This window comes from Dipodomys merriami, unplaced genomic scaffold, assembly GCF_024711535.1.
Source record: "Dipodomys merriami isolate MVZ:Mamm:240054 unplaced genomic scaffold, mDipMer1.0.p SCAF_106, whole genome shotgun sequence".
Classification (NCBI taxonomy): Eukaryota; Metazoa; Chordata; class Mammalia; order Rodentia; family Heteromyidae; genus Dipodomys; species Dipodomys merriami.
This window is the reverse complement of record NW_027202338.1, coordinates 233065-245130: the sequence shown is the minus strand read 5'-3', so window position 1 is coordinate 245130 and position 12066 is coordinate 233065. Positions and strand designations below refer to the sequence as shown.

Genomic DNA, 12066 nt, shown 5'->3' with positions numbered 1-12066 from the left:
AAACCACCAATTCCCACTTTCATAGCTCTTGATGTGGAAGGTGCCCTTACCCCATCTTGCCCCCACCTCCCCAGGCAGCCCCACTGCTCACTGAAAGGTCATCTATCATGCGGTCCTCAAAACTGTGGTCCTCAGTCAGGATCCATGCAGCCTTGTAGCTCTCCAAGAACATGTTACATGCCCGGTGTCTGCAAGGAAGAAGTCTGAGTGTTACTGAGACCCCACCTCTTCCACATTCCCCTGCCTCCCACACATCCCACCCCCCACATTCCACTCTCGACCATCTTCATGCCCCCATATATAATATGGCTCTCCATCCTCATGACTCCCAGATTCCTTTTTCCTTGGGGGCCCTTTGGGCTTCCTTCCTTCTTGGGGGCCTTACGTGGGCAGGTTGTACAGGGGTGTCATGCGAAAACAGGCCACAACTGCCCGCCGACGTTGTTTGGACAAGAGCTTGTGCCACACTGCCTTCTTGGACTTGTAAGGGTGCTCGGTCTGGAGGGCAGAAATCAGTCTGTCATGTCCCAGGCCTTGTCCCCCTCCCAGGCCTGGATGAAACTACACATGTGTAGCCACATCTGTATCCAGTACCAACTTCCCATCTTCAGCCCTGTCTCCAGACTCAAGGTATCTTCTTCTAGTAGGCCCCATCCCTGGTCCCAAAGTTTGATGTCCCCTTTTAGTTCTAGTTAGTCCTACTAACCGGATGCCAAATGGAACACTAGGTCCTTCTCATAAAGCCCTATTTGCATCCTAAGCCCCGCCTCACACTCAAGGCTCCAGCTGAGGCTCCACCCATAGACAAAAGCTTCACCTGTAGGCTCTACTCACAAGTCCAGGGCCAGCTCAAACCCCCACCCACAGACCTGCTACTCAGCAGTAAGAACTCTTGGGCCCTACCTACCTGCTCGAGGTGGTAGAGAACTGCAGATACTTCCTGGACTCTGCGTACAATTTTCTCTGGGTCATCAGCATCCTCCTCCCGGCCTGGGAGGCCCCGATACAGGGCCATCTGCCAGCGTAGAGATGGGGAGCCTTCGACCTAGGGTGGAGAGGCAAGGTACAAGGCCAACTGCATGAGGGATCTTCTTGCTTAGCTCAAATTCTCCAACCCCAGGGTCGCCCTCCTCAGCCGTGTGTCCCATTTCCACTGCCAGGCTTCCATGGAGGAATGTGATTAAGGTCCTTCCTCTATGCCTCAAAGATAGACAGTGCTGGAAGCATTTGCTATCATTGTGATTATTCTTCTGGCCCACCCCTTCCAGCTGCAGACTGACACATACCTTTCCCTGCAGGTTGAGGTTGTTTTGTAGGAATTCCCGGACCTCCTCATCTGTGTCTTTCTGGAAAGACATTGACCCATTGGGTCACTTGAGGCCCCAGTTTCATCTTTGGCCCACAGCCCTTTCCTCTCTAGACTCACCACCCCAGGACCTGCTGAGGGGTTGTATGTTGGGGGAGGACCCAAAGGTGAGCAGTGGTCAGAGAGGAGTGTTTGATTGACAAGGGAGTCATAGAGACAGCCTGAAAGGATAGAAGGATAGGGGTCTGGCAGGATGGAGGGGGAGAAGGACAAATCACCAAAGGTCAAACAAGTGGAAAGATGATAGGGGGTGAGAAGGTACAACGAGAGTCAGGAGACTTTTTTGGGGGGTGGGGTGGGGAAGGGCTGTGAGGGATTCAGCAAGGTCAGCAGAGATCACAAGTAGTAGGGAAGGTCAACTAAGCCACTGTGTTCAGGGGCCCAAGGAGAGGTCAATAGGGAGGAAGTTTCTTAAGGTCAAAGACCAAAGCAAGCAGTTATGGGACCCTGGAGGATGCTTTGGGATCCCAACAAGACTCAACAGATTCTAGGTGGAGCTGGAGATCCTGGAGGAGAAGGGGCCTTTGGAGTCCCAGGAGTCCCAGGACTCCAAGGGGTCCTCGTAATTTTTTTTTGCCAGTCCTGGGGCTTAAACTCAGGGCCTGGGCACTGTCCCTGAGCCTCTCTGTGCTCAAGGCTAGCTACTCTACTACCTGAGCCACAGTATCACTTCTGCCTTTTTCTGTTTACGTGGTACTAAGGAATCGAACCCAGGGCTTCATGCTTGTTAGGCAAGCACTCTACCACTAAGCCACATTCCTAGTCTGTCCTTCTGATCTTTAGCATTCCAGAAGCGTTAGTAAGTTATCAGATGCTTAGCAGGATCTTGGTGGGGACGGGGGGGGGGGGGGGGGGGGGGGCGTGTCTTGGAAGATTCTAAGAGGATTCCTGAGGTTGTGCTATACAAAAGGTAAGTGGGGGAGGTGTTTTAGGAGGCTCCTTTGGGATCTCAGAAGGCTTAGGGAGTTGGGTCAGTTGATCCCCAGAATCTTTGAGACCTCAGAGGTTTGGGTGTAGTTTTGGGAAAAGGATCATTAGGATTCTGTGGAGGGAGGGCTACTCAGGACCATAGGGGCTCAGGAGGTCCCTGAAAGTCCTTGTGTGTGGGGGGGGGCTTATCTGGGTGTCAATAGAATCCATATGAACAGGGTCCTGAAGATAAGAGGGAGTAAGCTGGAGTGAAGGCTTAGTGGGAGCCCAGATGTTCAATTCTGAGAGTATTAGGTTAAGTAGAGGGGTCACAGACTGCTCAGTGGGTCCCAAGAGATTTGGGAGATCCTAATGATCTTGGAGGACTCAGAGGAAGATCAGGGGCTCAGCAGTTTTAGCAGGTGGTGTTAGTGGGGTTCTGTGGTATGCCTTAGGAGTCTTAGAATTCTTATAGGTCTTAGGTTTGTGGTTTTACTGGGTGCCCATTAGGAAGCTTTTTCAGTCTGCTGGACTCTGAGAATTCTGTTCCTGGGGCTTGAACTCAGAGTCTAGTCATTGTCCCTGAACTTTTGTGCTCAAGGTTAGTACCCTACTACTTGAACCACAGCCTTCCTTCTGGCCTTTTGGTGGTTAATTGGAGATGAGAGTTACACAGATTTTCCTGCCCAGGCTGGCTTCAAACCATGATCCTCAGATCTCAGCTAGGATTACAACAATGAGCCACAGGCACCCAAATTCTAAGCCTGTTTAAAGTTCCAGGTATCCCAAAGAGCACAGGGTTCAAGGTTATGGTGAAAGACTTAGTACAGGAGAGCCTTCAGGGGTTCCATAAGATCCCAGGGTCCCAAGGGCTGAGCAAGCTGCTAGGTGGGGATGAGAAATCACCAGGGCATAGCGGGCCTTGGCCAGCCCAATGAGGTCCTGGTCAGTGGGGGCACACATGTTCAGGCCAATGGGTAACATCTTCTTGAGCGTAGCCACGATCAGCGAGGTCTGCACAGAGTACCGGTCCCCCCGGCGCTTTTTCTTGGTCCGTTCCTGGTCCGAGCCACCTGACTATGAGGACATAGTGCTCAGTGTCTGCTCATGTCTCAACTCCCTGCCCCAGTTTCAAACCTGTAGCCAACTACAGCCTGGGTGCCAGGCATCCTCCTTCCAACCCCCAACAGCCTTGACCTCAATCCACAAGGTTATTCTCACCCTAACCCCAGCCCTGTACCTCACATAATTAATTTTTTTTGGTAGGTTGCAGGGCTTGAACTCTGGGCCTGGGCACTGTCCCTGAGCTCTTCAGCTCAGGGCAAGTGCTCTACCAAATGAGCCACAGTGCCACTTCCGGTTTTCTGGTGGTTTTATTGAGATAAGAGTCTTATGGACTTTCCTGCCCAGGCTAGCTTTGAACTGTGAAACTCAGATCTCAGCCTCCTGAGTAGTTAGGATTATAGGCATGAGCCACTGGTGCATGGCTCACATAACTAAATAACCCAAACCCTTTCAAATGTCTCTCAAATGCTGAGCATTTTCTCCACCTTGGATGACCCTCTCCCAGAATCCCTTGCAAAATTCCAATACATAAAACCCACCATTTCCAACATGCACAACTTCACACTTCATGTCCCAAGACCAAGTTCCCAAGAATCAAATAAAGATGCAGGCCCACCCAAGAATCCCAAGAGATCAGAGAAGTTGGGGAGCAAAAAGAGAGAGCCACTGAGAGATGACAGACAAAGAGCTAAAAGAGACAGAAGAGGCAAGAGAGATATAAAAAGATCTGGAAGCAGAGACAACAGACATCCAAAGCAGTGTTCTGGAGTCTTGAGTGCAGGGCTCCCTGGCCAGGGTTGCCCTAAGTCATGCCAACAAGAAGCGTTGGTGACAAGCTTCGGCCAGCATGCCGTCCATGGCAGCTGGTAATACTTGAGCAGGACCCAAGTGCCAGGCACTCCTGAAGGCCACACATGCAGCATTGCATTGAGTTCTCACAAGGTCCCGGGCCTCAGGGCCACTGGCTGGATGTCATCAGAGGCTCAACAGGATGACACTTAGCCAAGGTCACACAAATTCTACCCAAGTCCATCCCATTCCAAGCCTTACACCAGTGCATGGCCACCGGAGCTGCCATCTCAACCATGCCCCTATCCCTCCCCTCACTCCCCTTGACCTCAGCCCATGATGCTTGAGGGAAAGCTGAAGGTTGCTTTTTTTTTTTTTTTTTTTTGGGTAGCAAAAACCAAAAAAAAAAAAAAAAGATAAATCAACAAATCGCCAAAAGCCAAGAGTTGGGAAGGGAGGTAAATGGTGGGGGAGGGGGAAAGAGGAAAAGAAGGAAGAGACTGGGAACTAAGGACAAAGGGTGGGTATAGGAATAGGGGGTTTCTGGAGGAATGGGGAGCTTTTGGGGGAGAGGGGAAGGGGATTGGCCAAGAGCCATGCAAAAGGTTCCAGATGTGGGGCTGACCTGTACATCTCCCGCCTGCTTCACCGGGTTGCAGACAGAGACAAGAAGGGTTACCCCAGCCCCACAGAGAACCCCGGGCCCAACTCCAAATTGTTAACACCCCCCTCCCAGTTCATCTGCCCCACTCTGCCATCCCTCTTTTAGCTGGGCATTTCAGACCTTCAGTAGGGGAGGGTGTGTTTTTTTATGACCCCCAGTTTTGAGGAGGATGGGGTGGGGAGAGGATGGGCAAGGGAGGATGTGGGATAATGGAGAGAAGAGGAAAGGGGGGGGATGGGAAATGGGGGGGAGGAGGGAGATGAGGAAGGATATGGGGAGGCAGAGGAGGAAAGGGGGTGATAGGGAGGAGGAAGTAGGACATGGGACAAGAAGAGGTGCTCTGAGGGATACAGGGACTATAGTACAGAACAGGACAGGTAGCTCATTCTCTTTTCCCCTGCTAGGTCCTCTTCCCCAAACAAAGCCATTCCCTACCTTGGCCATTTTGCTTTTGTTGTCAGCAGTCAGAAAGGACATGTTATTGATCTCATTCTGGACCACGAAGTTCTGCTCCTCACGCTTGAAGTTCTGGAAAGGAGAGCAACATTGAGGCTCAGTCAGGGAGACTAAGAAGGAAATCATAGTTACTGGCTGAGGAAGAGAACAGCACTGTGGGGGAAGAACTCACGTGGGACTTGGACCAATAGATGAAGATTTCGCCCACCATCCTGAACAGCTCCTCTGCGTTGGGATTGGGCTCTGTCAACCAGTGCGCCCTAGGTGGGAAAAGGGATTGTTGGTGGGGGCAGGGATACCCAGAGAAGGGGGACTACTAAGAGAGATGATTCAGCCATTCTGGTGAGGAGGGAGGTTCAAGGAGCAGAAGCAGCTGGGCACTGGTAGCTCACACCTGTAATCCTAGCTACTCAGGATGCTGGGATCTGAGGATCGAGGTTGGATGCCAGCCCAGGCAGACAAACTCTCTATCAACAATGGACCAGCAAAAAGCCAGATGGAGGTGTGGCTCAAGTGGTAGAGCACTAGCCTTGCACCAAAAAAAAAAAAAGCCAGGCAATGGGCTGGGAAGGTGGCTCAGTGGTAAAGCGCTTGCCTTGCATGCATGAGGCCCTGGGTTCCATTCCTCAGCACCACATAAGCAGAAAAAGCTGGAAGTGGTTCTGTGGCTCAAGTGGTAGAGCGCTAGCCTTGAGCTGAAGAGCTGAGGGACAGTGCCCAGGCCCAGAGTTCAGGCCCCACGACCGGACCCGCCGCCCCCCCCCCCCGAAAAAAAAAGCCAGGCAAGAGCTCAAGGCTCTAAGTCCCAGCACTAGCACGCCTATAGGCATGCACACACACCCCCCCCCCCCCCCACACACACAAAAGAGTAGAAGGAAAGCCAAGGGGACTGGGTTGTTCTGGGCTAAGGTAAGAAAAGTCAGGGAGCAAAGAAGGAGGGTAAGAGCATCAGGTAGGGCCAGGTGGGAATGGAGGGAGAGTGGGGATGGTGGGCTGAGGATACACTGACCTGTTGTTGTCCACATAGCGGATGAGCAGCGGGTAGAGGGCATACAGGTCCCGGCAGAGGACTGAGAACTCATCTCGCACCAGGAGCTCGCCCTCCTCTGCTTCGGCCTTGGCTTCCAGGCGCAGCTGCTCCTCCTCAGCCACCACCTTCCCTGCCCGCTTGCGCAGCCGCCCTATGGTGGGGATGAAGTGGGAGCGAAGCAGCTCTGGCCGAGCACGGCTCACGATGGGCTGAGCAAACACTGCAGAAACATGGAGAAGGGAGGGGTCACTCATGTGTGACCTCTAACCTAGCCCCTCACCTCAGTTCTCAGCTTACAACTACTGACCTATTTCCTAGAACCTGCAGTTGTCATTTGACCTCCAACCTCTAACTCCAGCATCCTCTGATTCTTTTTTTTTTTTTTTTTTTTAATCAGTCATGGGACTTGAACTCAGGGTCTGGGCACTGTTCCCAAACCTCTTTGTGCCCAAGGTTAGCATTCTATCACTTGGGCCACAGCACCACTTCTGGCTTTTTCTGAGTGGTTTATTGGAGATAAGAGCCTCACGGACTTTCTTGCCCAGTCTGGCTTTGAATGGTGATTCTCAGATCTCAGCCTCCTGAGCAACTGGGATTGCAGGTGTGAGCCAACAGTGCCCACCTTGATTCTACTTCTGACCCCAAGCCTTCATCTTTGACATAGTCCCATCCTGTCACCCATTCCCTGACCTCTGACGTCCAATTAGTAAATTCTAACCTGATAAGTTATCCTAAACCAACATGACTCTAACCTGTCTTTAACCTGTGAGCTGGTGTGCCTATATTCAGCATCTTGTCCCACTGTGATTTCTGACTATGACCCCTTGACTTCTGTGTGTGTGTGTGTGTGTGTGTGTGTGTGTGTGTGTGTGTGTGTGTTGTGTGTGTGTGTGTGTGTTTTGCTGGAATCCAGGGCTTTACCTATGTAGTCAGGGGCTCTACCACGAAGCTATATCCTCAGCCTGGCCTCTGGCTTCCTATGGCAGCTTCTGACTTGTGGCCCTGGACTCTAAACTACACTCCTGAACTCTTCTGATGGAGCTTCCAAACCAAGAATCCCAGTGTTTTAAAGAACTCATTTCCCTCCCTCCCTCCCTCCCTTCCTTCTTTCCTCCCTCCTTTCTCCCTCCCTCCTTCCCTCCCTTTCTTCTACTTTCCTTTCTTCCTTCTTCCTTCCCTCCCTCTCTCCCTCCCACCTTTCTTTTTCTTTCTTTTCTTTTTTTGCTGGTCATGGGGCTTGTTTATCTCCAATAAACCACCAGAAAACCGGAAGTGGTGCTGTAGCTCAAGTGGTAGAGCGCTCGCCTTGAGCTGAAGAGCTGAGGGACAGCGCCCAGGCCCAGAGTTCAAGCCCCACGGCCGAACAACAACAACAAAAAAAAGATATCCTGGGATTGGGAGGGCGGGAGGGCTAAGAGTGTAGGTCAAAGGCTAGGATCAGAATCAGGTTCTCGGGGTAAATTTGGGGTGGATGGAGTCCTTCAGGATGGACACTGAATTTCTGAAGGGCTAAGGATGCAGTCAGAGGTTAAGAGCTCAGTCAGAACCCTCATCCCCTTATACAAAGGATCAGAGGACTAGTTTAAGAGCCTGGCTATGAACAGTGATCAGGAAATAGGTCTTTTTTTTTTTTTCAGTCCTTCAGCTTAAACTCAGGGCCTGGTCACTATCCCTGAGCCTCTTTGTACTCAAGGCTAGTACTCTGTCACTTGAACCACAGCACCACTTTTGGCTTTTTCTAAGTAGTTTATTGCAGATAAACAAGCCCTATGACCAGCACGGTCTCTCCTGCCGGGGCTGGCTTTGAACCAAGATCCTCAGATCTCAGGCTCCTGAGTAGCTAGGATTACAGGCGTGAGCCACCAGCGCCCGGCAATCCCAGGATATCTTAAGATCTGGTTCTCTCTTTTGGATCATGTGGCCCAAGGACCCCAGCATTCCGTACCCCCCACTCCCTCTCCCAAATCTTCTTGCCCTCTGACCCACCAGCAAGCCGCTTCATCCATGAGGCCTCATCGATTCCCAGGTTGTTGACGATGATTCGCAGGATGTTCCCCAGCAGAGAGTTGAGGTGGTCAGAGGTGACCTCTGTGCAGGGAGGTGGGGCCCCGGCAGGCAGGGCTGGTGGGGGAGCCTCTGGCCCACGCTCCCACCAGCGGGGCAGGTAGCTACAGAGCATGGGGAGGGTGATCTCAATGACGTGTGGCATCTCTGTGTAGCGGGCCCCCGACTCGGCCAGTCCTCCAATATCTGCCATGAGCCGCTCCAACACTGGGATGTCAGGACACATTTCCTCCACGCTGTTAGGGAGCCCCAGGACTGGGGTGCAAAGAGAGGTTAGGTCATGCCAATTCATTACCCCAAAGCTGCAGTGCCCTGATCTCCCCCACAATACATTAGAAACCCCCATCTAAACTGGTTTTCCAGAGCCCATCCCTCCAATGCCACCTTCCAATCCCAGCGTTTCTCACAGTATCCCCTAAATACTTCTCACCCCAGACCTGCCTTCCTCCTCCTTTCCTTTCCCTTCCTTCCTCCCTCCCTCCCTCCCTCCCTCCCTCCCTCCCTCCCTCCCTTCCTTCCTTCCTTTCTTTCTTTCTTTCTTTCTTTCCTTCTTTCTTTCTTTCTTTCTTTCTTTCTTTCTTTCTTTCTTTCTTTCTTTCTTTCTTTCTTTCTTTCTTTCTCTCTCTCCCCCTTCTTCCCTCGCTTCCTTCCTTCCTCTCTTTCTTTCCTTTCTCTCTCTCTCTTCCTTCCTTCTTTCTTTCCTTCCTTGTATTAGGGCTTGAACAATGTCCCTAAGGTTTTTTCTTTTTCTTTTGTTTTTGTCAGTTGTGGCACTTGAACTCTGGGCCTGGTCACTGTCCCTGAGTTCTTCAGCTCAAGGCAAATGCTCTACCACTTGAGCCACAGTGCCACTTCTGGTTTTCTAGTGGTTTATTGGAGACAAGAGTCTCACGACTTTCCTTGCCCCGGTTGGCTTTGAACCAAGATCCTCAGAGCTTAGCCTCCTAGTAGCTAGGATCACAGGCATGAGCCACCGGCACCTGGCCTGAATGTTTTTCTTTTGCTCAAGACTAATGCTCTACCACTTAAGCCATGGCTCTACTTCCAGCCTTTTTGATGGTTACTGGAGATCAGAGGCTCATGGACTTTTCCTGCCTGGGCTGGCTTCAAACTGTGAGCTCCAGATCTTAAGCCTCCTGAGTAGGACACCTGACAAGCCTTCCTTTCTAGTCCCTAAAATTATACTTAACTCCAGTCTCACTCCTAGAAAACTTTACTCCTAAAATTGTTCACACCCTACCCTGTTATGTCCATTTCCCCCCCAAATCCATTCAGTCCCCAATCTCATCTATCTGAGCCCCACATCCAAATTCTCTCTCTTGAAACAATGAACTTTAGCTCTCTTCCGTTTGCCTGCCAGGGGCTGAGCCCTGGGGATTGCAAGCACGGCAAATTTCTTTTTTATTTTTTGGGGGGGTCCGTTCATGGGGCCTGAACTCTGGGCCTGGGCGCTGTCCCTCAGCTCTTCAGCTCAAGGCTAGCGCTCTCTACCAGTAGAGCCACAGCACCACTTCCGGCTTTTTTCTTTTTGCTTATGTGGTGCTGAGGAATCGAACCCAGGGCCTCAGGCATGCAAGGCAAGCACTCTACCACTGAGACACCTTCCCAGCCCTGAAGCACGTCAAATTTCTTTCTTTCTTTCTTTTTTGTCGGCCGTGGGGCTTGAACTCTGGGCCTGGGCGCTGTCCCTCAGCTCTTTAGCTCAAGGCGAGCGCTCTACCACTTGAGCTACAGTACCACTTCCGGTTTTCTGGTGGTTTATTGGAGATAGGAGTCTCACAGTCTCTCCTGCCCGGGCTGGCTTTGAACCGAGATCCTCAGATCTCAGCCTCCTGAGTAGCTAGGATTACAGGCGTGAGCCACCAGCACCCGGCTAGCACGGCAAATTTCTAAAAGGAAAAGTTTGATGAAAAGAAAATCTTCAGACTGGGAATGTAGCTTAGTGGCAGAGTGCTTGTCTAGCATGCATGAAGCCCTGGATTCGATTCCTCAGTACCACAGAAACACAAAAGGATAGAAGTGGTGCTGGTTCAAGTAGAGTGCTAGCCTTGAGTAAAAAAAGAAACTCGGGGACAGTACCCAGGCCCTGAGTTCAAGCCCCAGGACTGGTTTAAAAAAAAAAAAAGAAATTTCCTGCCTCTTAGTCCCTGAGATACACATCTTATTTTAACACCTCCCTTTCCCCGCTTTCCTCCCGACTGAGATGTAATGTATTTCTATCTGGTTTGGTAACTGCTGAATTTCATATCTAATTTAGGGGCACGTCCATAGGGGGCGCTCTATCTATACTTGTTGAATGAATGACTGAATGAACAACGAAGAATGAACCTATGTCTTTCCTTCCACACTCTGAGCTCAAGGATGCTGGAAAGTCCCTATATGCTGGATGGTCACCATCTCCAAAATAAACCTCAGGCTCCAAATTCCAACCCTGATTTCTCAATTCTGATTTAATGGCCTTTGGAGTGGCCTCTTGGGCTCTAGGATTCCTGAGTATGTGGTATCCCTGCCGTAGGGAATCCTCAGTCTTTGATATTTCAGACTTGGAGGCAGCATGCTAAGCAGAATGTGCCTCCCCCGCCCCCCCTCCCCCCCAGTCCACACAACTCACTGGCCCTCTCCCGCGGTGACTTTGTGGTGTACACGGAGCAGGCATTGTACTCATTCAGCTGAGGTTCCAAAAATGCCACTGGCATGGCTGCAGCCAAGCGGGCCAGGCACTCCCCAAGGGCTGGCCGTAGCCTGGAAGAGAAACTGAGCTTAGCTTCTTCAAGTCCTGGGTCCTAGTCCCATCCTACATAGAAATGCTTTCTCCCAGAATCCTTTGGAACAGAACAGTGGGCCACCCATGAGTGCAGCCCAGTCCTTTGGGAAGAATTTCCCTGCTTGTTGTAATGCTCCTCCCCAGAGTTCTTAGCATGATGTGGCTCCTGTACACTGCTCCATTCCTGCATGTTGCCTACTACAGCAAGCTTGTTTCCAGAAAGAAGCTACGGGGCTGCTAGAGCCTGGCTCTCATAGTCTACCAGGCCTTGTGGCTTCCAGCTCTTTAGCTAGTCTTCCCTTGACTTCCCTCGTGTGGCCATCATTGGAACTGCAGCTGCTTTAGAGTTGGCCAGTGCAGAAATTATGACCATCCCCTCTCCCCCCCCCACAGTTTTTCCCACATCACCCACATTTCTAATCCATGTTCCTGACCTTTCTATTCCAATCCTATACATACCCAAGTCTCAACCTATGTCCTTCCTCTCCTTACTTTTCCACATACGGGTTCCTGGTGGTTCCCAGTGAGTAGATACTGCACAGTGTTCGGTAGCAAGAGACCTGGACATCATCCACTGAGGAGAAAGAGAGAGGGTCTGGGATGAGCCCTTCATGCTCACCCCTGCCTTGCCTTAAATCCATTGACAATGGAGAATAGTGGTGGCCATCCAGCCTGCTTGTCATATATGCTTTGTGACCTGAGCAAGAACCAGTTCTCTCTCCTAGCCTGTTTCTCTGCCTATAAAGTGGGAATAATTATGGCTGGGGGCCCTTGTTTAGCAAGCATAGAACCTGAGTTCAATCCCTAGTGCCACCAAAAAATTAACAAATAATGATCAATGTTCACATGACCCCATGTGACCACAGATGGAAATCTTTTGAAACAAGGAGCCAGAATTAATCTTTGTTCTTCCTTGTTTCTCTTGTATATTTTATCTCAAGGACAACATGCTGATACAC

The 12066-nt window shown here is 51.0% G+C and overlaps 1 protein-coding gene across 1 annotated transcript in view; it reads right to left on the bottom strand.

Moving 5' to 3' along the window:
• The window catches only part of LOC138812390 (ryanodine receptor 1), a 112969-nt gene that overhangs the window by 38684 nt on the left and 62219 nt on the right, over window positions 1–12066 (bottom strand). Inside the window, exons 64-74 of the mRNA XM_070000346.1 lie at window positions 11600–11681; window positions 10955–11085; window positions 8266–8598; window positions 6259–6499; window positions 5422–5509; window positions 5229–5321; window positions 3182–3352; window positions 1287–1346; window positions 908–1045; window positions 386–498; window positions 92–188 (exon numbers count right to left, since the gene is read on the bottom strand). Of these exons, the coding sequence (XP_069856447.1) occupies window positions 92–188; window positions 386–498; window positions 908–1045; window positions 1287–1346; window positions 3182–3352; window positions 5229–5321; window positions 5422–5509; window positions 6259–6499; window positions 8266–8598; window positions 10955–11085; window positions 11600–11681 (1547 nt within the window). The remainder of the gene's footprint in view (window positions 1–91; window positions 189–385; window positions 499–907; window positions 1046–1286; window positions 1347–3181; window positions 3353–5228; window positions 5322–5421; window positions 5510–6258; window positions 6500–8265; window positions 8599–10954; window positions 11086–11599; window positions 11682–12066) is intronic.